This window comes from Anarrhichthys ocellatus, unplaced genomic scaffold (genome assembly GCF_004355925.1).
Source record: "Anarrhichthys ocellatus isolate YVR2014 unplaced genomic scaffold, GSC_Weel_1.0 scaffold91, whole genome shotgun sequence".
Classification (NCBI taxonomy): Eukaryota; Metazoa; Chordata; class Actinopteri; order Perciformes; family Anarhichadidae; genus Anarrhichthys; species Anarrhichthys ocellatus.
Window position 1 is genome coordinate 664617 of NW_022280121.1, and position 25891 is coordinate 690507.

The 25891-nt window shown below is 41.7% G+C and overlaps 1 protein-coding gene across 5 annotated transcripts; it reads right to left on the reverse strand.

The window, feature by feature from the left end:
• Positions 1–838: 838 nt before the first annotated feature.
• On the reverse strand, positions 839–25703 carry afg1lb (AFG1 like ATPase b). 5 transcript variants are annotated; one of them, XM_031875474.1, is made up of 13 exons: positions 25303–25703; positions 24797–25068; positions 21261–21306; positions 21058–21159; positions 20673–20800; positions 16863–16962; positions 13502–13560; positions 5621–5703; positions 4821–4891; positions 4336–4436; positions 3373–3513; positions 2020–2127; positions 839–1663 (listed from the first exon to the last, which is right to left on the reverse strand). In XM_031875474.1, exons 1-13 carry the CDS (start codon positions 25415–25417, stop codon positions 1517–1519), a joined length of 1473 nt encoding a protein of 490 aa, XP_031731334.1. In that variant the 5' UTR covers positions 25418–25703; the 3' UTR covers positions 839–1516. The 5 variants fall into 5 exon arrangements, 3 of the variants coding, with proteins under 3 accessions (XP_031731334.1, XP_031731333.1, XP_031731336.1); XM_031875473.1 differs by having other exon boundaries at positions 21261–21309; XM_031875476.1 differs by lacking the exon at positions 3373–3513 and having other exon boundaries at positions 21261–21309.
• Between the last annotated feature and the right edge of the window lie 188 nt (positions 25704–25891).

Sequence of the window (25891 nt, forward strand, 5' to 3'; positions counted from 1 at the left end):
CATGCTCATGCATCCGTGCACACACCCACACACACCTGCATACTGAGCCAATTACTGTCCCTTAAATATAATGAGATTTTATATTTACTCTGGTGTGTTTGCACTTTAGTTGCTTGGTGCAAACACAGTATCTTCTATAATGCTATTGGATTTGATGCTGTAGGTGCTGCTCGCTGTTCTGACTGTAGTTGTCATGGGCTGGTCCAGGCTGGAATGGTGCACTAGAATGACCTCATCTTTAGATGGACGCAATAACAAACCTTGTAGCAATTGGTTGCCCTCTGCTGCCACCTACAGGCACTCAGGAAGAACTTCCAAAACAACACGCACAACATATCTGCCCTTTAATGGTAACTATAAATGAAAAACTCGGAAGGTGTTTATAGTTTGTCCGTTGTCCTTTGAATTATATCACTGCTTAAATGTTGTGGTCTTTTTCATATGAATTTGAAATCATAAAAAACACAGAAATGAACATGCCTTTACCTGTATCAAATTTTGTAATATCAAATATGTTTGCATGGCTCCAGGATATATTTCTTTTTTTGTACCATGACATAGAAACACAAGTAGAAGAGGCTCCTTAGATGCAAAGGAATACATTTCATTGTGTGATTCACAGTGTGCCAAAACCAAATGTGACAATTCTGTCAACTTTCACACTTAAAACATATATTTACTTTTTGTAACTGAAGTGATGTTCTCGTGTTTGTCTTTTGTGCATTTCGTGTGAATGTGGACGTTTTAAAATCAGATTGGACTGTTGATCTTATCTACACACCTGCATTACAACACTTATTGAAAAGTCTGGATTAAAGGGTGCAAACCCACCTCACAATTATTTTGTGTTGACAATTTTATTATAAGTGTTCACAAAGTGTTTTACAGCAGTTTGCAGCTTGCTGCAATGTTAGAAATAGAAACTGTAGTCAAACCCTCTTGGTAAAGACCAAAATCAAGATTTGTAATCTGGAATACATCAATGTCAATCTAACAGCTACTGGGCTTCATGGGTGGAATATATGGATTAATATCATGCATAGCATTTTAAATTCATACCAGATTTTATACAGAAACCGCACAGAGACCAATATTGTTCTTAAAAACAGGAACGGCTTGAGAATTGTTTAACCCTTCTCACATTCGCCCACTAGAGGGAGGTAGCCAACTACTCTGAAGAACACTTTGTCTCTCTGAAGTGAGCACCTGTTTGCCTTGTGGTACACACATGTTGGGGTGGTTTCCATATTCTTTAAAGTAAATAGTCCACAAGGGGGAGAGAGCACACCTCTTAGAAGAGGACCAAACAGTAAAACCGTATAACACACATGCATGAGATTAAGGGAAGTCAGATCCAAATCAAAAACAGGTATCGAGTTTTGTTATACATTTACTGCGGATATCAAGTCTTTCCTTTTTCTGCTAATTCTGAACTTCTCTTGAGTAGTGTCAGTCGTTAGTGAGGTACTGTGTTGTCTGGAGGTATACATGTTTATCAGGCGCTCAGCAGCGGGTGTTAGGTGTTCATGGCTTTCTTGCTGTGACTGCGGTCTCCTTTCATCCAGTATGATTCGGTTTGCATCTCCGTCAGTCTGGAGACGGTCCTCTGGAAGGCAAAGATCTCCTCCTCGGCTGTGAACAGTGTGAGGCGCTCGGCTGCCTCCTGTAGAGAGGAGCCAACACCAGGGTTAACGGCTGATTAACTCGAATCCAACGGAAATTGAAACTTATTTTGGTTAGAGAAACAGCATTAAGTCCACAGAAGGTTGGTTGTTTGATTCCTGGACATGCAGGACCAATCTGTGTGAGAGCAAGGCCCTCTTCACACTCGCAATGTGTCATGAAAACGTCCCTTAACACCTAATTTTTCAAGTTCGTTTGACTTTTATCCTTCTGGAAGTACTATGAGGTGAACTGATCTATCATTTAAAGAGTAATCAGTGATGTGATTTACATATATTTAGATTTTAGGAACAGCTTGCATTCATTGCTGACAGGAAGTGTTGGTTATAGTTTTACCCCGCTGAGGCCCAGGTCATCCAGCAGTTGTCTGTCCCTCTCATCGTCCCCTCCAGTGTGGAGAAACAGCCGTTCTAAAGGAGAAGCTGCCAGCAGCACCACTCTCACCTGGGACACAAAGGGGAATAAAAGAGACACAGGATGTCCACTTTATTTATGAAGGTTACTTCCTCTATCATTAAAGATTAAGTGATCAATATTAAATGAGAGCAGTTAACCCATTCATTCATTGCCTCCTTAAAATTACAGTACTTATATTTCTGGTCAATTTGATGTGTTGTATTGCATTTATGTACATATTGACTTTATCTTGCAGAATCAAATATAGAGTATATCTACAGTTTATAGGAAGTGAGCCAATATGAGGCTGGCTTCTAACTTGTCACCTGGGATCGGCTCCAGCGACCCTGAACAGGATAAGCGGTTACGGATAATGGATGGATGGAGAGAGATTGGACAATGACATAGAACAAAACTCCCCAGCCCGACGCAACGTCACATTGGGCACATTGTGTTTAATGGTCGGCGCTTAGATCCCTCAGCCACCAGGGTGTGAAGGGCCTGCAGTGATGTTACCAGCCCATTTTCCTGATACTGGCAAGGCTGTTGAATGAAGGCTGGGACCAGGTCTTGAGCTATGGGGTATAGCATGCACAGTGTAACTGGAGCTGCGATGTTAGAGGGTTACAGCAGACGGCACTAGAAATAAAGGGATGGTGTTGTTCAGAGTGGTGATGGGGGGCAATGTGTGTGTGTGTGTGTGTGTGGGGGGGGGCACTGTCATCTCCACAGTCTTAAGAGTGTTCAGCTCCATGTTGTTCTGATCGCACCACAGGGCCAGCTGTTCAACCTACCATCTGTATGCAGACTTGTCACCGTTCCAGATGAGGTCGATGACCGCTGTGTCAGCTTTCAGGAATTTACCAGACGGGCCTCCTCAGGTGCAGTCGTTGGTGTAAAGGGAAAACAGCAGTGGGGAGCGCACACATCCTTGGGCGGTGCCCACTGCTGCTTGTCTGGGTGCTGGATGTGATTTTCATGAGCCTCACTTGCTGCCACTGGTCGTTCAGGAAGTTTGTAATCCACTGACAGGTGGAGGCTGGCACAGTGAGCTGGGTGAATTTGCAAAAAAACGCAACACCGAGGCTGCCATCCAAAGCACCATCTTGATCATCATCCTCTCAATTGATGTGTGCATTGCACACAGGATAATATAGAAATCGAAAATTCCTGCTCCACCACTTTCTTGAGCTTCAAACCTTCAAACCTTCACACATGAATGCATTTGTGATATGATTTATTGCTTTTGTCTACTTTAAGCCCAATTTTAGTTTTTCCAATTAGATGGAGCACCTTGCTGTCGTAGAAGTTGTCTATGAGGGTGGTGAAGCGTCTGGCCTGGTCCTTCAGGGTCAGTGTCAGAATGGGAACATGGCGAATGAATACGGTGTCAAAGAGCCGTGCCATTTCCAGGTAGTCACTGGCACCCATGGGCTGCAAAACAAGTGAGCATGTTACACGAGCTTCTAAACTACAGCAGAGCACATCACAAAACGGAGAGTAAATAGTTTCAGTATAGCACACATGCACGGCACCCTTGTAGAGACACATACACACACACACACACACTATGAATGTTGCAGTCTGTGTGTATGGCTGCAACAAAAAAAAAGTCAACCGTATGATGGGGCACCTTGTGCAAAAGGCTCAGGCTGATGTTCAGTCCCTGTCCTTGGTTCTTTGCCATTCAGGATGATTGCTCTCAAAATGAAAGTGGTCATGCCAACATACAGTATATAGTCAAATGGAAGAGGAAGCCTTGAAGCTTAGATGCCTGCAAAAGCTCACCGCTGTCCATCAGGCTTGAGACTTTACACACACTGCTTTATTTGAGGCACAACAGGCTCAACTATTCACTAAATCGTCAATAGACTGCTTTTTGACATTGAGCAGAAAATAGGACTGAGATTGAGGGAAGGTGATTCAGTTTGAGAGCATTGGTTTGTACAATAAGTACACAGAGGTGGGAAGAAACAGAATAATAAAGAGGCAAGAGAAGTGCTTTGAATTTGAGCAGTTTTGATTAGTGGTGAGTGGATCTTGTGTGTGAGAATGAACTGTGTGTGTGTGTGTGTGTGTGAGTAAAATCTGTGCTCCCCTCCTGCATCGTAACTATACTATTAACTAGTCATTTATGTTGTCCTTTTTCTAATGTTTGTTGTAAACATGTTGAGAAAAATGATATATGTAGCTAAATATGGTGATTATCAGTTTTCTTTTACAATTACAGAATTATAAGACAAAACAAACACTCACTCTGCCACACAGCTCGTCAAAACTACAGTCAGCGATGGAGCCACAGGTCTTCTCCAGAGTCACGTCTCTGCCCAGAACTGTGAGCACCCGAGGGCCTGTAACTACGGAAACACACACCCGAAGATGTAACTGATCCTCATATCATACAGCTTTTATCATCACATTTACAGGTGAATGGTAGTAAAAAAAAGTCCACTCAGAAATTAATCCATTTTCGACAACAGAAGTCAAATCCTCCTCATTTCAACTTATTAACTTACAAAGCAGATTTCTCTACACTGTGTCCACAAGTGCTTTTAAAATAGAGTTTTTAGATAAAAGAATACAAGAAAAAAACATTATATTCATTGGATTATGCTATATGTCTACTATCACTCAATAAGGTGTATGCCAAACGTGTTATCATGCAGCATCAGTTTACATTATTTACACGGGGCATACAGAATACATCATTTAAAGATGGTGTTGACCTTTAACTTCCTCACCACTCTTTTGTTTTAAGGCCAGCTCCTCAAACAGCACATCCAAGAAGGCCTCCGCACCAGGCTCCCCCGTGCTGAACAAGACAACAGAGAAGACAAAATAGGAGATGAAATTAATAATGTTGAAGTGGCCACATCAAACGATGGCAGAAAGGAGTGCACCGGAGGGTGGGTACTTAGCTTTTCACTCCATCGGTAAAAAATAGGATGTTGGGCTCTAAACCTGAGCATTAGCCTGTGAATGCACGCCAAATGAGATTGTAAAGTGTGCGTGTTTGTGCTTGTGTTTTAACTCTATGTAAAAGCGTGTGTTGCGTTCTATTTGCATACAGTGAAAAGACGAAAGCACTTGAAAGCTCCAATACAGCGATGAGCAACAGCAGTGCCATTCATACCTTTTTTTTGTTTGCGTGTTCCTAGCAGCGTATATGTAATGACGAAAATAGAAAACTAGCTTTTAAAGCTCTACCATTTTCTCATGTTCTATTGATTCCTCTTTCCTTCTTTTCATGGATCTTTCATGGTAATGAAGGTCTTTATAAATCTCCCAGTTTGTTTCTCCTCGTTTATCCATCTGTTTGCCTTCTCTTTCTGTCCTTTAAAAAAATAAAATCAAGCTCGATGATGTGCAAAAACATTTTCCTGTGTGTGTGTGTGTGTGTGAATGCTTGTGTGCATGTTGTGATGCAGGTTAATGTTGACTCTTTACCAGACCTTTGCACAGCCTTAGAGCTGAGCTGGACTGCAGAACAAATGTGACCATTATTAGTGTGTGGGTGTGTGTGTGTGTGCGTGTGTATTACATGGAGTAGAGTTTCCCCGCTCCAGCGTTGTCCAGCCTCCTGTAGTCGATCCCAGAGTCTAGGCAGATGGTGTGGCAGTACTCCTGCACACGCACAAACATAAACACACAGCATACAATAGAATGAATGAAAACTCCCTCAACGGTCAAATATTCAAAGTCGGCCAGTCTATGTTTAATAAAGTGAAAAACTTTTCAAAATTCTGTATTTTTAATGTAGTGGCAAAACATAACAGTATGTTTATAATTATACTATTATAACCTAAATATAAATGAGAAAGTTTAGGATACACTTGCACACTATAGTTAGATTTTCGATTTGTTTTCTTTTAAGAGTAGATTATAGTTTCTTTAAATGATAAACACTCTTTGTTTATTCTGTCGGAGCTACAGCGTATTCTTTGCCAAAACCAACAATGCGTTTTGTTTTTCTCAATACTTTGCGACTTCCCTACCTCGCCTGTGGTACTCCGCTGTAAACCCATTGGTTCCCACTGAAGATGGAAATCTTGAGCAGTGTGTGTGTGTGTATTGACGTGTTTTTAATTGTTTTTGTTCAACAGTGGAGCTCTATGGCACAGAGGGATATAAAATATCAGGCTTTTGTTACAGAGACTACTTGTAGGTAGGATCAAGTTGGTCTTTTCATATGGTCAGTAAATATTAGGAAATAAGCAATACCACCAACTTGTCCTTTTAAGTAGTTTGTGTTATTTCACTATGGCATCAAATTTAGATTCAAATTTCCTTAAAATGTAGTGATTTCAAATTCAGTTTTATAGGTTTTTCAGATTTTGGATGAGGGTTTCTTGTTTTGATTTTTTGGGGTTTTATTTCTTGTAGTAATATATATTTAAAAACTTTGTAATCTAACTAAATATAATGTGTGAGAAGTATTGGAAATACAGAAAGGAAATACTAAAATTGTGCACCATATAAATGGAACAAACCTCAGCAGGTTAGATGCTATTTTTTCAGTCCAGATTGATCATCTCATTGAAATCTCTGAGATAACAGAGTTTCTGCGGAGGTGTCTATTTTGTAATTCTTACCATGCGATGCTATAGTATGTGCCAACATTATAACACAGTTCTGTACTGCTCATCTGTCACGGACAAAGAGCAAATATGAAACAAGTGAACAATTTAAACAAGGGCAACGCAGAAGGCAGGAGACATCTTTCTCTGCTCTGACAGCGCCGGGGTTTTGTGACACTTCTTCATGGTTTATTGAGCCGATCTATTGTTCCTGCAGCTATTCAAGTGTGTTACAGCAGGGATGAACTTGTGATGCAGAGTTCAAACTTTTCCAGATAGTGTAAAACGTCAACAGGATTCATGTCAGGGAGTGCACCACAAACTATAATCATCATCTCCACCATTCTATCAAAGAAAAGAAAGGAATTGCATATCATCCCATCCAAGCCATTGCCGGCTGACTGAGTATTCACCGACAGCTCAGGGAAATTATGAAATCAGTGAATTTCTACCACTGGCCCCCTTAAGCGGCAGGATAATTAGTAATCATCACAAAGCAAGGGGACGGAAATACTCTATTCTTCTCCGCTGTCAACTTTTTATCTCCATGTCCGCTCACACAAACGGGGTTCCCACTCTGAGCCAATTGGCTGAATCAGGCTTAATAACAACCTGACAAACTCGCCCTCCCCCATGCACAAAAGGGAGGTGTCATTTCATCAACCTACTGTGACCCCACCAACGGGTAAATAGTCCCTCCAAAATGGAAAAAAAAAAAGAAAAAAAACTTGTCACTATCGCCGCCACATCATTAGAGTCTCAGTTTGTCTTTTCTCCTGCCATCGTCCACTCCCTCCCTTTATGGACCGTCTGTACCTGCGGTAAAGGCGGCGGATGCATTTTGCTTGACGGAGAAGCGGAGGTACAAATAAGAGAGAGGAAAGAAGGGAGGAATGGAAACACAATCAGTGGTGATGATTCCATTGGTTATTTATAATCAGATAAGGCTGAGGCCTTGCGGGCCATTACTTGATTATCCATCTTGAGGGGCTTGTCAAGTTCTCACTCCTCCAAGATTTCATCCGCCTACACATTGTGGTCTCCCCCCTCCACCATCACGCTCCTCTCACAGACTCAAATCCTTGTCACTTGGCCACTTACAGTCTCATCTCCCACTTAGCTTATTCTGTATATCGTGCTGTACAGCTGGACAACAATCTGATATATAAGATATAGATATACATATATTATATACACACACACATATATATATATATGTTAAAGTCACTATTATTTCTCTCTCACTCTGTTTAGTTGACCTACGTAAAATCTAAACATCGCTCAGTATGTTCACTTACACTAAATTACATATATACTTAATTAACAAAATATCATGGATACTATTAATGCCAAAATACTGGGATATTAGTGAGGCAAAAGTACTTGGCATAAGGGATCTGTTTTTATATTACAATGGTCAAATTACCAATTCCAATTCCTTCAATATGTGACAGCATCTCTGACCTTCCTTTGTGAGGACTTTTGTTGTTGCACAAAGACTTTTCCGTCTCAGCATTGGCTCAAAAGAAATAACAGCAAAGTTGAACTGCAGTCCAATTGAAGTCACATTGTGTCTTATTTTTAAAGGGTTAGAGGATTAATTGGCGAGTTGATCAACACAACATTAATTGACAGCAATTTTATAATTGACTGTCATTTATCAAGTAAAAATGGCAAAACGAATTCAATGTTCCTGGTCCCGTGTGAAAACTGCAGTGGAAACTGGCTAATTTACTTGTTTCTGCTTCTCAAAAGTATCGAAAATATTTTGATAGTAAATGGAATATATGTGGAGTTTTGAAGTGTTGGTTGGACAAAACAAGCAATCTGTAGTCACGTTGTCACGTTTGTGAGGAGCATTTTATCATTATTTTCTGACATTGTCAAACTTAACTCTCAATAAAATAAAAAAGGTTGACAGATTAAATTGATAAGGAAGTAAATCAATAGTTGCTAGTTTCATTTTCACCATGAGTCATCCCATAATATTAGCTTTTTGTACTAGTGGTGTGAAAACTAGTCCTATATGTAGCCGACCCACAGAAAAGCAGCATGAAAGCAGCGTCACTGCAAATTAAGAGTTCCACTACTTGCTCGGGTGCATTCACAAACTCACGGACACAAGAGGGGAGGGAGAGACTGAAGAGAGAGAGAGATGACAGACATGAGAATCAGAGTCTCTTTAGAAGAAAGTCACCCAAACACATGTAGCTCCAATCATGTCATTGTTCAATCTGTCCACTGCTCTCTCTGGACAGCCGTTTAGCATAAAAACAGAGTGGCTTTTTTTTTTTTCTTCGGTCGCTGCCTCCCCTCTGCGCCCGCTCCCTCTACGCCGTATCTTTCTCTATCCTTTACTCCTCAAAAAGTTGCTTTTGAGTTTTTCAAAGAGCGCGGTGCTATTGAGCTGCAACAAAAGCCAAGGATAGCTGACTATTGGGCCCTGATGAGGTCCACTCCCTCATTACCCAGCAGCAGAAAACATTTGATGCTTTTTTTTGTTTGGCCCAGAGAATTGACCAGGCCTCAAAGAAATGCGGGGTGGGAAGGCTGAAAAAGAGACGAAGGGGGGCAGCCGGGGGGGGGGGAGGGGAGGAGGGGAAAGGTTGTCGTCCATTCAACCATGTGTGTCTTACAGCCTTGTGTGGAGGGACAGAAGAAAAGAGGGAGGGAGGAATGGAGGGGTCAAGAGAGAGAGAGAGAGAGAGAGAGAGAGAGAGAGAGAGAGAGAGACGGGGGAGAAAAGAGAGAAAGCTTAAAACACTGCCTTTATGCTGGCAAGTTGTGCACGACTCTTCTGACATCAAAGTGTTTTCAGTAACTGGGGAGCTGCTGTGTGTGTGTGTGTGTGTGTGTGAGAGAGAGAGTGTGTGAGTGGGGGTGTATCTGGTGATTTTATTCATTCTTTGGCAGTCGGGGGGGTACGTGACAATGTGAACACCCTAATTACACCTAATGATCTATTCCCTTAAAGTGTGACCGCCTTGGGCCAGCGATGGTTTGTTCCGAGGGGTCGTTCTCACAACCTCCCCCTGCCTCGGCTGCTCCTCTTGGGGAAACATCTTTTGAGTTGTAGGCCCCACCTTTCGTGATCCAGGACCCCACTGGACCCCCCACCCTCAACCCCTCTCCAGCTCTTTAGAGGCCCAAAACCAAACCGCTCCAAATCTCTGTGGAGTCTGTGCTACCCGCACCTGGCCAACAGAGGCTCCATGCGTTGGGAGCAACACACTATCCGGAGATCGCGTTAGATCTGAAATAGCTTGATCTCGTATAACATCAACTCACCAGACTTATAAAGGAGTTCTTCACCAATTCAGTTTTTCCCTCCTATAACATTGTCAGACACACACGATGGACTGTTTAAGAATGCAGCAGAACTAAAGATATTATCTCTTTTATTCCACACTGTCTTCTTCCTTGTCGAAACAACCTGCCGCCTACATTACCCACAATGCAAAGGACCCATGCCTTCTGTGAGCACTAATATCACCAACAATGTATTACTGAGGTGTAAGAACCTGCTTGTGCTCCAGTAAACAAGTTACCATATCGTCATAAAAAGAGAATCTCTTTTCATTCGTAACATATAAAAAAACGTTCGTCTTTTCATCTTCATGATGTTACAAATTTGAAAAGAAGGCAGAACATCTGGAGGCGAGCGGGTTGATCAAGAGTCGAACAGAGGCTGAGCTGTAGAAATGGTTTTAAATATACATGTTGATGAAGTTAAGTGATGGCGACAATTAAGTGTTGCCTTCAGATTGCAGGTGGTCTGCTTTACAAACGAACACATACTAGACAGAATCATGCACCTGTGTGCATGCATGCTTGATCGAACACATTTCACGTGCACACACTTATAATAAACCAGTGGAAAACATCAGTTAGGCAGCAGGTAAGTGGATCTATTCAAAATTAGATGAGAAATACAGAGCCGGAATTAATTCCTTGTGTTCAAAAGGAGAAAAATGTATTTGTTCTTGTTCGTAATTGTTCAGTTTTGTAGAAGTGAGACACTAATATGAAAAGAAGTGAGGTACGCCCTCGAGGCATACAGTGAGTGGCACTGCCCTGCCATTAAATGCTCTGGAAGACAATGAGAGTCGTCAAATATCAACATCCATTTGATTTGAACTGGCAGGCTGCCGGCTCTTCACAGGAAGTCCTTCTCACCAAGGTCTTCATTGGAGGACCACAGCCCTCTCATTCTTCATTTTTCTTTCTCTATCGTCCCGTTTTTATTTATATATTTATTTTTCTCTCATCAGCAACTGCACAGCACACAGCAGCAATTATTAACAATGACACAAAAAGAGAGAAGGAGAGGGGATCAAAAGAAGGGTTAAAAACAGCCGGAAACACAGAGATACTCAAAGTTGCCTCAGGGTTGTTGTCATGTTTTTCCTCCCCTCGGCAGCATTGTAAAGTCACTATTCTGCTACCAAAATACAGAGACCTGACCTTGGGTAAGTAAAGCCAGCGAGCAGAGCGAGATAGTAATAGAATAAAGAGCGGGGATGGAGGGCTAGAGGGAGGATGGGCGATGAGCAGTGGAGTGGAGAGGGAGGACAGTTCGTGAGAGAGAAAGAGTGTCTTAGTTACAATACTGGCAGTATCCATTAAAAAAAAAGCCCTTAAACCCTGTATTTTTCAGAACTCTGAGCTTTGACATGGCTGCAAAGAAAAAGGAGCCTTAACAACTGAATAGGGTTCCTGATGTAGTCTACAGAGGCACTAAAAGGACAAGAAATTACAAATGACTGAGTGGATGGAAAAACTAGAAAACATACTAAAAATCTAAAAGCAGTCAAAGACTTTTAGGTTCAGGGAAGGTATATGCTTTCCGTGTCTGGCAAGTGGGCCTACTAGAAAGTTTGTACTTGATATAATGATTTGAACATTTCTTATTTCTAAGACAAGGAGGCTGGATAACTTGGGGGGTGTTTGAGGGGAAAAGGGGGTCCCAACTAATCAGAAGTCAATAGTTAAATAAAGACGCAGGCGGACAGAAGCGATGGATTAACCTCTTCCACTCCAGCTCAGGTGATAGGGAGGAGAGGTCAGAGACTATTTTTTTACTTTTTAACACCCTCATTCACTCCCTCTCCCGCTATAGAAACACACTCAGGCACGCACATACGAGAGCGAGCTGCATCAGGGAGGAGGACCCGCACCACCGGGCACTGCGAGCATTAATTCAATTTATCAAGGGTCAGCTAGTTAGCAGCGTGACCTCGCTAAAACACGCTTTAACTTCACAGAACGGTCCGCTATAGAGAGCGCCGTGCAACCCCGGAAAAACCCCCGACCCCGAAAACCAGATGGCCTCACAAAGGGGAACATGGAACCCTGAAAGAGAGGAGGTAGTACGGGCCAGAGACGGACAACAGGCATTCAGGACCTTGATAAGGGTGGATTAGAGAGGGCAAGGGTGCTGCCGGAAAAGTGGGTGGGGAGCAGGGTGACTCCAAGACCTCAACCATATAGATTTTGTTAAAGCACCTGTGTTGCGCTTTACTGCCATTATTTTCTTATTTTGTACACAGCAGCACTCACAGTGAGGTTTGTGATGTAACTGGTAACAGGTACATTCTAATCTTGCAACAACATACTTATTATAATATCTAGCCTGACCAGTAATGGACATCTGAAGCCCGACTAACAGTGTTATTTGGGAGGATTAAAACCAGATAAAGTATTACTCTTACCAGATGTTCCTAAATCGGCTCAGATGTGATGCTGTGCTAAACTTATTTTTGCGTTGTTGGTTGATTTATGTAAAAATGTTGCTTTCTAAATAATGCGAATAACTTTTTTGTTAATTTTGTACTGTATATTTTTTACCAATATAGCAGTGATATTTTGTTTTTGGAATATTGTAACCCAAGACCAATACAACAAAATATGTTGGTAGGGCTATAACTATTGTGTTTATACAATTTTAATACCAGTGTTTGATAAATATGTTTAAATTTGTCTATTATCTATAAAAAGTAATGAGAGTTTGAAAACCGTTTGCCTCATTAAGCCATGAATCTCAAGTAGCACTTTGAGTGGCGATTTTCAGAACTTCAGTCACAAGAGTGTTTTTCTGCTACATTACATCTTCCGTGAGTGTAATTCAGCCAGACCTTTGCTGAGAACTTACATGTCTCTATGTAAAAGTGTAGTCTGTACATACATTATACATTACCTTGTGTTTTTTCTTATGAATAGTATAAGAATATACAGGACATTTGTAGCCCGATACACTACAGTTGGATATTGCTTGCCATTGCTATTTAATTTAGACTAAATACCAGTAAAAGGTGCAAGAATGCTGCCCTCCTCTGTTGCAAAATGCATGACAAGAAATTATTATGCAATTATTTATGATCACTCCAAACACATCAATGATCATCTGAGATGCAGGCAGGATAATGGTGCTACCTGCTTAAATTGCAAAGTAGATTTTTCGCTGGAAATGCTAACCACCGCATCGCTCCTCTCCTCTCACCCCCCCCCCCCCCCCCCCCTTACTTTTGAAATGCAAGCAGTCTGGGTCAGTCACTCAGCTCATCCGCCCGTCTCTCATTCACATTACCTGTGCTCCCTCACGCTCTTTCCATCTCCCCCTACCTTTCTCTCTGAGTCTTTCACCGTGCCCTGGTATGATCAAAGACAGCTTTGTGACACTGTGCAAGGCATCCAGGAAGCAGAAAACATCAAACCACTAAAGAGCAACTTGCAAAACAAGACGGACACAGAGGGATGAGGCACACGCGCAAGTGTGTGTATGTGTGTTTGTGATAAACAAATGAATTAATTAACAAGACAAGAGAGAGGGATGACTTTGTCTCTACCTTTAGCACGTCGATGAAAGGTAGGAAGGTGTCCCTCTGAAGTCCGTTTTTGTACAGATCTGAAAGAGGAGGGAGGGCTTGTATTAGAGCTGCTGTTTAGCCTCCTAATAATGTCATTCCCTCGCCGCAGATTGGCAGATAAAGTGGCTTTTGATGAACTGAAGGATGGGTGGGGAGGCACGACAAAAGGACTGGGACCAGGAGAGAAAAATGGATTTCTCTACCGGCAGCGGCAGCAACATAAAATTCATTACATTCCCAAACAATGGTGGCGAGAGAAAGGACTGTCGCCTTTTCAGCGCGGACAATGTCCACAGCAGCTCTCTGAATAGATGTTTCAATTAGCTCGGCTGGAACAAATTACATCTGAAGTAGCATCCCTGATAGACAGATAAAACAGATAGGGATTCACACACAAACACGGACAAAGACACACACACAGACACATGGCCGGGCTTAATCTTTCTCCAGCTGCGAACGTAAACAAGCAGTTGATGTTGATGTTTGGGCTTAAGCTTATTACAGTAGCCTTGGACCCGACGCACTAAATAACTCCTATACTGTGATGGACTGTGCCGTCCGTGAGACTATTGTCAAGGAATAGTTAAATACTTTGGGACAAAACCTTATTTGCATTGTTGGCGAGAGTTTTTTTTAGGAGACCACTTTCATGTCTGTACAGTAAATAGGAAGTTAGAGACAGAGGACAGTTAGCTTAGCTTAGCATAAACACTGACAAAAGGTGGAAATAGGTATAAGTTACCTCTAAATTCACTAATTAGCATGTTATATATTGTGTGTTAATCTGCAAAATCATACCATGTGCCAATTATTTTTCATTTTAAAAGGACTATTTATAATATTGTATTGTTGATTGCTATAGATCTATGTAACCAATGCTGCTGACAAGGACACTTATTACTTGTTAAATTACTAAATAATTTAATGGACTCAAGTCCTTTAATGTAAACTACATGTGATCCACTGCACTGAGGGGGTTCCACTCCAAAGAAACACACCATTTATCCATCTTACCCTCCTCAATCTCATCAAACTCCTTCAGTGTATAAAAACAATAAAACACTGCTTTAGCCGTTCTAACAAAATCCTTTTTTGGTAAATATCCCCTCCAAACACATCTAGGGCTGTTTGATACCGGGATCTCCACATCAATAAAGATGGAAAATGTATGCCTTTCATGTCCAGTTGTCTCTTATGGCTTTCAGTGTTCCATTAACCATGTAATTAATACCAAGTAGCCTCTCTATCAAGTTTGCATGGTTTGGCGCTTTGTTCTTAATAGCTAGTAAATATCAGAGACAGCGTCTTTGTCTACAAGAGCCATCTTGCTGCCATCCACTTCCTACCCACTCAAGACTTTGAGACATCAACGTCTTCCCCGAGAAAGAAAGACGTCAGATAGCACATCGCGCATTTATCTCCACCTTGATCGCCGCCTTGCTCATTCTTCCTAAAACCTTGCTCCACTGGCAGTAAATGCAACATCAAAGCTTGTTTAATAAAGGTTGTTGTCATGTCTATATAAGTGAGACCTCTTCCTCTGCTTGTTTGCTGTTAACAGGACGTAGGTGTAGGTGGGTCTTGTAAAGCACAATTGATCCTTGCTGGAGCCAAGCACATTTGGATAAAAGTATTAAGTGAACATTAAGTGAATAATGTAGATGTACTGTATGTAAAGTAGGTGAATAATGTGCTGGTTCAAGAGCAGGTGAGGCAAACAGTGATGTTCCAGGAATAGTACTTACTATTTCAGCTGCAGGTAGACGGTGTATTGTGTCATTAAGAGGAGCTTCAGGGCTAAGGCATTGTTACCTCCGAGGAGGTTATGTTTTTTGGTTTGTTTGTTTATTAGCAGGATTACGGAAAACCTAATGGCCTTAATTTAATGAATATTGGTGGAAGGGTGTAACATGGGCCAATGAAACACCTATTGCATTTTAAAGCAGATTGGCCTTGGCGGGGGTCTGCGCTCTCAGAGTGCCCTTCTAGATTGACAATGTTTCACTGTCAGCCTGAGCTGAGCTTTCTATAGAAGATAGAGTTGCTTTCATTGTTGAAGTGGTAAAAGCCGACAAGTCTCGACAGTAAGCAGTTGCTTGTTGCCAAACGCTTCTCCCACATACCATGCTCAAAGTTATTATGATTTATAAGTCACATAATGAACTGATGTACTGTAACTCAAGAAACTGGGAACAACTTCAGATACCACTTGGATGAAGATATGTTAAAAAATATTTGGGAGAAATATCATAGTACTTTGGAGATGAGATTAAGTGATGTATTGATTGTTTGAAGCTAAAATGAGTGTGTGTTTTCAACAACTCATCAATCATTTTAACTTTTTAACTTAACACCAGAAAAATGTGCTGCAGCTACAATTTTGTTGGTTTCATTTTCCGGCATAGATAATCCTGTAAGGGTGTAAGACACTGCACTTGATCTTTTTATGCAATTGTTTATGGGTATGTTAGATATATGCATGCAAAAGGGGAAATAACCAGCTGTTCCAATAACATTTTTCTTTTTCTTATTAATGATTCTTATCAAATGGGTTAAAATGCATATTTTTGCAATACAATGGTTACTTGGGGCTTAATTGTGTCCGTAGTCAGCAAGATATCAACAGAGTAAAGTTGGTGTTAGAAAGCAATCTTTTTGGAGGCTATGGATCAGAGTCAGAGCGGGTTGTCCACTCATCTGAAGATCGTCTGTTTGATCCCCGGTTCTTCCAGTCCGCATGTCAAAGTGTCCTCGGGCAATATACTGAACCCCAAAATGCTTCCGAAGGCTCTGGCCATCGGTGTGTGAGTGTGTGTGTGAATGAGCATTAGTTTACATCCTGATGACGGCTGGCACCTTGTGAACGTTGGCATGTAGCGTAAAATGCTTTGAGTAGTCGGGAGACTAGAAAGGCGCTCGATTAAATGCAAGTCCATATTTGAACGTTATTTTTCACAAATCTGGATGATTTGGTTCAAAACTACTGTTTCCACAGCAAGAAAAAACATTTTCAGATACATGTCGTGATTGAATTACTTAAAATTCTGCACCATTATGTAAATGTATATTTTGTTCCTGCAATATGAGTAGAATTTAATATTTGTTGTCGCTACTATTACTGCTCTGGTAGTTTCTGTTACAAAGATGCTCCTTTACTTTTACTACTTGAAAAGAAAAGAGTGCTACGACAGTGTTACTCTGATGACTGCAATCGTGCACTAAACCATCCTACCTGTTAACTGAACTGTGTGTTTGGTAACAAGAATATCATTAATAAACAGTAGCTAAAAACACACGTAAAAAGGTACAATGAATGTGCTTAAGACACGAGTCGTCGTACCATCAGGGGGTCTGTTGGAAGTGGCCACCACCACCACTCCGATCTTGAACAGCATCTCAAAGAGCTGCTTCAGGATCATGGCATCAGCAATGTCGGTCACCTGACAGAATAAAACCAGAGAAGAAGAGAGACATTCATGAACTGTATAATGTACCTTTTCTAGCCACAGCACATGTGTGCATGTGTGTGTGTGTGTGTGTGTGCCTCTAAGGTTAAACCATGCCATCAACACTCCATGTTGATTAGGGTCATTCAGGTGTGCTCATTCAATCCTTTGTGTCTGGTCATGTCCATTCACACTGACACGCATCCACGCACGCCTACACACACACACACACACACACACACACACACACACACACACACACACACACCTAAACCACTTGAAGTGACTGCAAATGGTCATGAAGCGGCTTTCTGCTGAGGACAAGCAGCTGAGACAAGGCAGCTAATCAACCGAGCGGACGTGAGAACGACTGAACGCAAGCAAGAAAACGAAGAACGAAAGTGATGAAAATGGAGCAATGTGAATCCAGACTGGGGTCACGATGGCGGACAAAGCTTTTATCCAAATGACCGTATAAAAGGTGTGTGTTGTATGAACTACACAAGGCTGTTATACATAAATCCAATTCAACTGTCCACTGCCTTTTTCATCTACATCATTTTCACGAGTCCACAATAAACAGTGGATGACGACACTGAAGCAAGGACGTTCATGAGTCGCTGGCCGCTACATGAAGAGCTCTGACCTTTCTAGTAGTGATCCAGTGCTCTCACTTTTGTTTGTTCTCTCTCATCTCTCTCTCTCTCTTTCACCTCTGTTCTTTTTGCACAGTAGTCAAAGCAGCATGTACATTGTATAACACGCCCGATTAAACATGATGTATGATACGAGATGGGTATAGTTAGTCTCATGCTAATTGGCATATATATTAAATACATAAATAAATAAAGTTTTATTCCAATATGACACACAATTAAACTAACCTTCCTTCAGAAAGTACATTTTGAGGAGAAACATTTCACAGAATACCATCCATATTTGATGTAAATTGAGATACATTTGACATTACTTAGCTATTATCTTAAAGAAAGGACATGGACTAGGAAGTCTTGAATAAAAAGGAAGACTTCTGTCCCGCCCTCTCCTTTCACTCCCTCTTACCTACTTTCCTGTACATAACAGGCACTTCTGATGGCCATACCCATGGCATATGCCTCTTTTCATCCTCTGGAGAGTCTTCTGCTTTTGCATATTAGCCCCACTGCCCTTGCCAATACTTGATTAACATTTGTGTTAAAGCCTTGATTTCGCTAAGGAGAGGTGGCTAGGGGCATCAAATTAGTGTGTGTGTGAGTGATTGTGTGTGCGGGTAATGAGAATCAACAGAAAGCCAAGGCTCTGTGCTTCTCTGAAGGGGCCCCCATTTCCTCCGACCGCAGGATTTTATTTTCATTTCAAAAGAATCATTTAAAAATGACCTTTTATACAACCTGGATTTGTTTATTCATGTGCCCTCAACATGGGCATAGTATGAGGGGCAATATTGATTGCTGAATGAGTCGGGGGAGAGGGAAAGAGAATGGGTACCCACAGAATGAGAAAAGGTGGAGGGGACTGATGTAGCACTTGTAGAACACAAAAATAATGGCGCAATCGCCGTCAGCCAATGCCGATATTTAAATGAGCATCCAATTACTCAAGCGGCTGTCAGTTTACAGCGAGGCACACGGGTGCCAAATTAAACTTCTTTTGATGTTACACCTCTTTATGTACACAACCTATGAGCAATTTCACTGAGGCTGCACAGTGACTGAGGCCCTGAGACAATGACGCTCAAGCGTTTTCTTCTCACTCTTCGCCTTACTTCCGCGCTCTCTTCCCATCTTTCCATCTCGGACCTCTCAATGGCGAGTATTCATTAGGGGAGCCGGGTGGGGGCTGTAAAAGGAGGGAGGGGGGCTACAAATTACTGATAATGGCACGGCGCTAATGAAGAGAATGGAGAAATGTCATTAGCATTTAAGAGGATAAGATCCATCTGACCCGCCGCCGCCAGTCGCTTTCTAGCTCCACTTACTTAAGGAAGCGGGAGAGTGCGACTGATACCCAGAGCCTCATTTGCATGGCTGAGTGGAGGAGGATGCTGATTGGTATAGGCTCCCACCCCCCCTCCGCCCCCCACCCACCCCAACTCTCCCAACCTCTTGTTTATGCATCACAAACAACGTGCACATGTCTGCTTGTTTCCCCTCCCATTCACCGGTAGCAACAGTCGACACACGCGAAAACAGCAGAGCTGGCGACAGCAAACAAAACAAATCAATGAGAATGCACAAACAGCGCCGCAGTTTAAAATGTGAAAGACGGGTGGATGAAAGGAGCAGCTCTTGATCCTCACAGATGCATAGAGAGTGATTAGAGAGAGCAAGCGCACCTTCTGTGACCCTTGACCTGATGGCATTAACTGTAATGATATCAGTAAGAGGAACGACATTGTGCTGCTAACAGATGTGTTTGGCTGGCTAACGATGAAGACAGAAGCACACATCTCTACTCAGTGAATGGCTAACTACCTTACAGAGAAGACAGGGAGCTTCAGTCGTGGCTCTCTCCTTTGACACCAGAGAGCAAAATGATGTTAAAGTTCTGCAACACTAATGGCTCACAGTGCCTTTCAGTTCTGTAAATCCAGTTTTCAAAAACTATGGGTGACTTGGTTTTCATGGTGTGTGAGAGCATAAACAAACAACAGGAGCAGATCATTGACTCAACTGACTGCTGCAGTTTCAACGTAGTGACAAGGAAATGTTACACATCAATACATGTGACATTCTTTATGTATTTACCGCTACTGTATTAGTGAATCACTATTTTACTACATACTAAGGAGAGAGAAGGTTTCATCGCTACTGGAAGTCATTTACAATTATGTTATATTCAAAAAGGCCACTAGGTGTCCCCAGTTCTGTTTTTGTGGGGGTATCAAGATCTGAAGCATCCAGTTGTTCAGAAAAGGAAAGACGCTGGCTTTAAATGAACACGGATAGTGATCACAGATTGAACACTCACTTCTTAACTCAGAATACAACATTTAACAGTTTTTTTTTCTGTTTCTGATATAGCAAGAAAGAAGGGTAAACCATAAAGCAGCTACTACGACGCACAAAAGAAACAAAGTGATTAAACATCACTCTGTGTCTTTATTTTCAGATTTCAAAATGATCTGATCTGTGAGTTATACATGCCAGTCTCAATTCCTGTGGCTTCCTACTGGTTCTGTCTTTGTGTTTTAATCTGTAGCATATCTGCTGTCGGCTCGCCTTTCCCCTCAGTATAACGTACAAATAATGACTTCAGCATGACTGTAGGTCAGATTGACTCTGTTTATCTGGAACATTATTTGACACATTAAGTTTTAAATTTGACCGTTGTGCAGCATCATGGTCATTTGGGATTTTTTTTCTAATATTTGAATCCTTTAAAATGATATTATCTATCCCACACACACAATATGCTCCAAAAGATGTATTTACCTTAAATCTTTGGCACATTTCAAAGACTATATTTATTTAATCGTCCCAGCCAATTGGTATTTTCTTTGTTACTATAACCTTCCTAAGCATCAGCATGACATTTGTATATAGAGTTGTACTAGCAGTATATTTACCAGTATCACTCATTTCACAGTACTAGTGTCAGAGTACTGTTTAATCAAATGCATGCAGTTATATGGTTTGCTACTTGCAAATAATGTTCAAGCAGGTTTTAGGAACACACACACACACAGTAACAAACTTGCTCACCTGAAACTCATCAAAACACAACAGGCAAGTTTCTTCGCTGATCTCCATGGCAACCGGTGATATGGGGTCGTAGGTGAACATTTTCCCTAGCCCGCGTTTTGGCAGCCTTTGTTTCCTCCGATGGATCCCTTTAAGCAGTACACAAACGCCAGGCACATCTTAAAGCACACCTGCATCGGCAACCCCAAAACCCCCAATGACAATACTGAATAAAGCGGTAATTTCACTTGTATGCATAATGGTAGACAATTAGCAGGAGGGCTTCGGGACAAACACAGGGATATAAATATAGGATCTCCAGCGCTCGAGGAGTCATTAACTTCCATAAAGTCAAGCCAGCAAATCTTGAGCAGTTAGCGCTGTGGAGTGGGAGGATAATACTTACTTTTGTGGATGTCCAACATGAAGCCATTGAAGTGGACTCTCTTTTTACGAGTGTTCTCCACATGGGAATAAAACATATCCATGAGCATGGTCTTCCCTGTGCCTGAGAGGGATTAAAGAAAAAGCAATTATTCTAACTTCTTGTAGAATTTAGCACCATAGAAAAAAACACTATGGTAATATTTATTTCTTCTGTGATCCTACCAACATCTCCATAGATGTAGACGCCTTTGGGTGGTGGAGAGGGTTCCTTCTTTTGGGGAGAAAGAGGAAAAATGAGGATGTGACTCAAGTATGTTTGCTCTACATCAAATCTTTTAACAGCTGCTTGTCATCATAAACAATAACGCACAGCAGTTAACCATAAATCACGATGGTTATTCAAAATGAATTCCTGATTTAAAAAAAGCACAAAACACTATAGCTGGTGACCTACATAAACTTCGTTATATTCATTAACATAAAAGACTGATCCATCATTTAATAAACAAAGTATGCTGAGGCATTAAGCCACCACTACAGTGTGAGGTTTCACATTCTCCAGACTAGCCCACTGCAGGGGGGAAGACAAAGGGGATCTAATCAACAAGACAAGCCAGGGTTCCCACGAAAGAAAAGCATCATCAGAGGAACAATGGGGGATTTGTCAGACAAAACGGAGAGGACTGGATGAGGCTCCGTACGAGATGGAGTGGACTTGTCTGTGCAGCCTGTTTAGCGCTGCTAATTGTGATACGGTACTGTTGCATTGAGGTGCTGCTGGAAGTCATTGTGCTGCCTGCCTCCTATCATCAAAAGGTCCTTGCATTAAAAAAAAAAAAAAAAACGTCTTCTGTGTGACCAAGCTGAGAGAATCAAGTAAAGCCAAATATCTGTAAGCCATGTCATCAGTTTAATCCCGACATGTAATGATAACTCGGAGCATATTTGTATATAGGAGGACAAATGATGGATGCTTAATACAGGGTCTAACAACAGTGGGGTTGAGGATTGCCCATCTCTGTAACCGGGCAACGCCAAATAGCTTTGGAATTAACTAAGCACTAAATAGAAAGGTTTGTCCTCTTAAAATTCAATTTAGCAACTATTTTATGGAGACGGTACCCAGGGTCCACCGCACAAGGAGCACTTGACTCTGGTAAATGCAGACAATGGCCAATTGAAAACCAAATGAAAAAAACAAACTTGTTACCCATCCTCTCTCTCTCTCTCGCTCTCTCTCTGCCCTCTCCCCGCTCCTCCCCTCAACCCCCTCCATCCCTCCATGTCGCCTGTTCTGTGCTGGAGTGAAATACTGGAAGAGCAACAAGCCTTTCCTGTCTGCTCTGGCATAACAGTGTGTGACTTCTCCCTGACTTCCCAAGCTGCCCTCTGGCATGGCGGGGTAATTGTCAGTGGTGGCTGGAAGCCATTCTGCCACGGAAGAGTGGAGAAGGACAAGGCTGTCCCACAGCCACTCTGTCTAGCTGAGCTCTGTGGCCTTGTCTCACCTCCTGGAGGAGGATATAGACTGAGTGGAAAGTTCACATGCAGGACATGGTCACTTTGGCTTTGAAATTACTTCAGGAAAACCGCGTTTGAACATGTTTACCTACAGCCGGAGACGCCACGTCTCTCACTAAGAAGGTTAAAGGAGTGATCGTAGGAGTCTGCGTTAGGTCTAAGTGGTACAACTGTCCTGCTGGAGACCTCCAGTGTACAGGAGGACTCTCTGACTTGTAGAGAGTGGCTCCCTCTAAACAATGGCCCATTGTTAGCCGACCATCCGCAAAAACCACGCCACTTTGGGTCAATATTAAGTCAATTGTACTCTCCCCACAGACTTGGTCAGTTAGTGAGGACAATGGTGGCACTTCCAAAGAGAGAACAGACACCGAAAGGACAGTGGTATGACCTGATTCAAACCACATTAATTGCATAAGCCCTCCAGTCGGTGTGTGTGTGTGTGTGTGTGTGTGTGTGTGTGTGTGTGTGTGTGTGAGAGACAGAGCAAGAAATAAGGTGCAAGTGGAGAGGAGGGCGGTGGTGTTGATAGCCTAACACCAAAGTATTTGTCAGAGTCCCGAATCAAAAGCAAAAAGGACAAGAATGGCCCAGACAATGGGGATCCCCTCATTACTGCATGGAGATAGTTAGAGACTGAGAGGAGTGCCGGGGCGGGCCCAGCGGGAGGTCTGCCCTGCTGCCTTCCAAAATCTCTGCCTAACCCTATTTGTCTGTGCCAGCCAACCAACAAAACAACTCCCACCACCAAATACTAGACAGTCAGCTCCCCTGACCTAAAAACAACAACAGCCCCCGACATTACGCCGTTCCAAAACTCACATGCACAATACACTTCCCAGACCCCTACCCTCCCTTTGACCTGAGCCCCATGGCCACCATCAGTGATACAACTGGAGTACAGTGCAGTGGACTCTGTGGAGACCTTTCACATGTTGGACGTCAATGAGACTTTATAACAGAAAGAGAGTCCAGATGCCACACTGTAAAGAATAGTGAAAGAGTGAATGGGGGCATGATTTCAGAAAGAGTGAATGGGGGCATGATTTCAGACATCGCACTCGTCGAGAGCATGGTGATTCATTATTGAACTGGAAATAGCAGATTGACAAGACACAACCCCACTCAAAAGGTCTACTTACTGGCATTTTCTCGTCATTTCAACCACATCACATGGTCTTTATGAGGGGCTGGAGTTTGCTCAGTTGTCACAGAGACGGATCTGTTGACATACAGGTCCATATGAACAGATGCATCTCTGTGAAAACTGACAAAAACTCCATCCACTGATGAAGACCACATCATACGGTTGAAACCTCTGCAAAAAGCGGGTGGAGTTGAGTTTGGATTGTTTGGTCAAAGCTCTAGTCTTGATTATATAGACCTGGTGGTTCTGCACTTGGCAGAAATTAAGAACTTGTTGCTCTGGCAGAATTTGGAGAAGGTGTGTTTGATTGAGCTCATTATAGCAAATGAAATTAGGCTAAATCAGAGTGACACATCGGGGAACTGGTTGCTTTATGTCATGGCTGTTAGGTCTCTGGTGTGGTCTTGATCAGTTGTTAATTTTGAAGACCAGTACCATGTCAAATATCTAGCAATAAGGAATAATCTATACAGACTTAAATTAAGCTAAACGACTTTGATGTAGTACTGTTTAGTCAGAATCATGCATGGTTTTCATGACAACTAACATAAAACACTTTTTCTAAACAAAGTTCATTGTATTTTGTGGAATATAATTCGTCAGCATTAGTTCATGTAATACATACTTATCATGCGTTATAGTCTGCTTATAACACTGTTTGATTATAGTTATAAGAACTCAGAAATATGCATAATGCTTTATAACAATTATCACAACACATCATAAAGCGTTTTGTTATGACTAAGTATCAGATAATTGCTGGTCACTCACTGACCTTATTTTTGCAAAGATCATAGTGTGTATTATAACTTCCATAGTTGTAATACATTATAATCTTTTTATAATGTATTATAACAGTGATTATAATGCATTGCAATGTGATTATACGTTACTCATAGCAGACAGTGTTTGCTTTAAGTTAACAAATGTATTGTACATTATGTGTGTTCTTGCATAGATATGTTTCCTGTTACTTAAAGCAAAGACCACTCAGAGTAACTTATAATGACATAATTATAATGCATATCAATATGTTTATAATGCATTATATACTTGGGCGTCATAGAAGATGTTACCATAACTCCTTTACCTTGGTATCAGATCCACCATCTTTGTTTTCAGCTGTTGTAAAGTGGGGGTCTTTATCATCTTTTGAAAGTTGATTGTTGTTACTGTAGTTCTTCAGGGTGTGCTGCAGCTGAGACAGCTGCTGGAGAACATGTCTTTGCTGAGCATCTTTCCTCAGAGAGCCACTCTGAACAAGGCGACCATAGTGTCCACTGACGGCACAAGTATCTGCTGCTGGAGACTCAGGGGAGCAGGAGGATGCGGATGAACTGCAGGTCCTCCAACCAGCGTAACCTTGAAAGCATTACAGCAAAAGCATTCTCTGTTAACCCTTACACAAAGCTTACAAACACACCTTGATTCTATATACACCGTTAGATGCAATGCAACCGTGAAGAGAAGGCGCTACAGTGAAGTGTGATCCGAAGGTTATAAGCGATGTAGTTACCTAAGAAGACTGGGTTTAATACACGATATCTCCCACATTATGAATACCATACACCTACAATATAACTGAAAGACACGCACCGTTTCCAGAGCAAATGGCTGACAGTCGGCACATTTTCTCTGAAGTCAGAAAACTGTCTCTTAGAAAAACAAATATTGAGTGTCTGACGGCTGCCTGGGCCGTGTACGCCGCCATGATGTTTCAAAACGCTCAAAACTTTATTGACAATCATTTGACAGATATGAACCACATGACAAGCATGGCATGTCTTGAATACGTTTAATCAGAGATAACACATTTCCTACTCATTTATTTAAATTCAAGCATGTACACTATGAGGAATAAATCCACCATATAATAAGTAAATAAATGACAAAATGGTAAATAAATGAAACAATAATGTAAGACATGTAGAAATAAAAGCCTTACTTATAACATAACCCATAGATGGACAGGTTATGTACTTGTTTATTAATACGATTATATATTCTGCTTGTCGTTTTCTCAGTAACGTTTGTTTTAATAAGCAATATTTTAAGTTTTAAGTCCAGAAGCACTTCAATTATGTTGATCTTAGCAGCAATTACTTTACATTGCGACGCACGCTTGGTCCGATTATACAATTAAAACAATTGAAGTTATGTATTGTAAAAAAAACTCGATTATGGC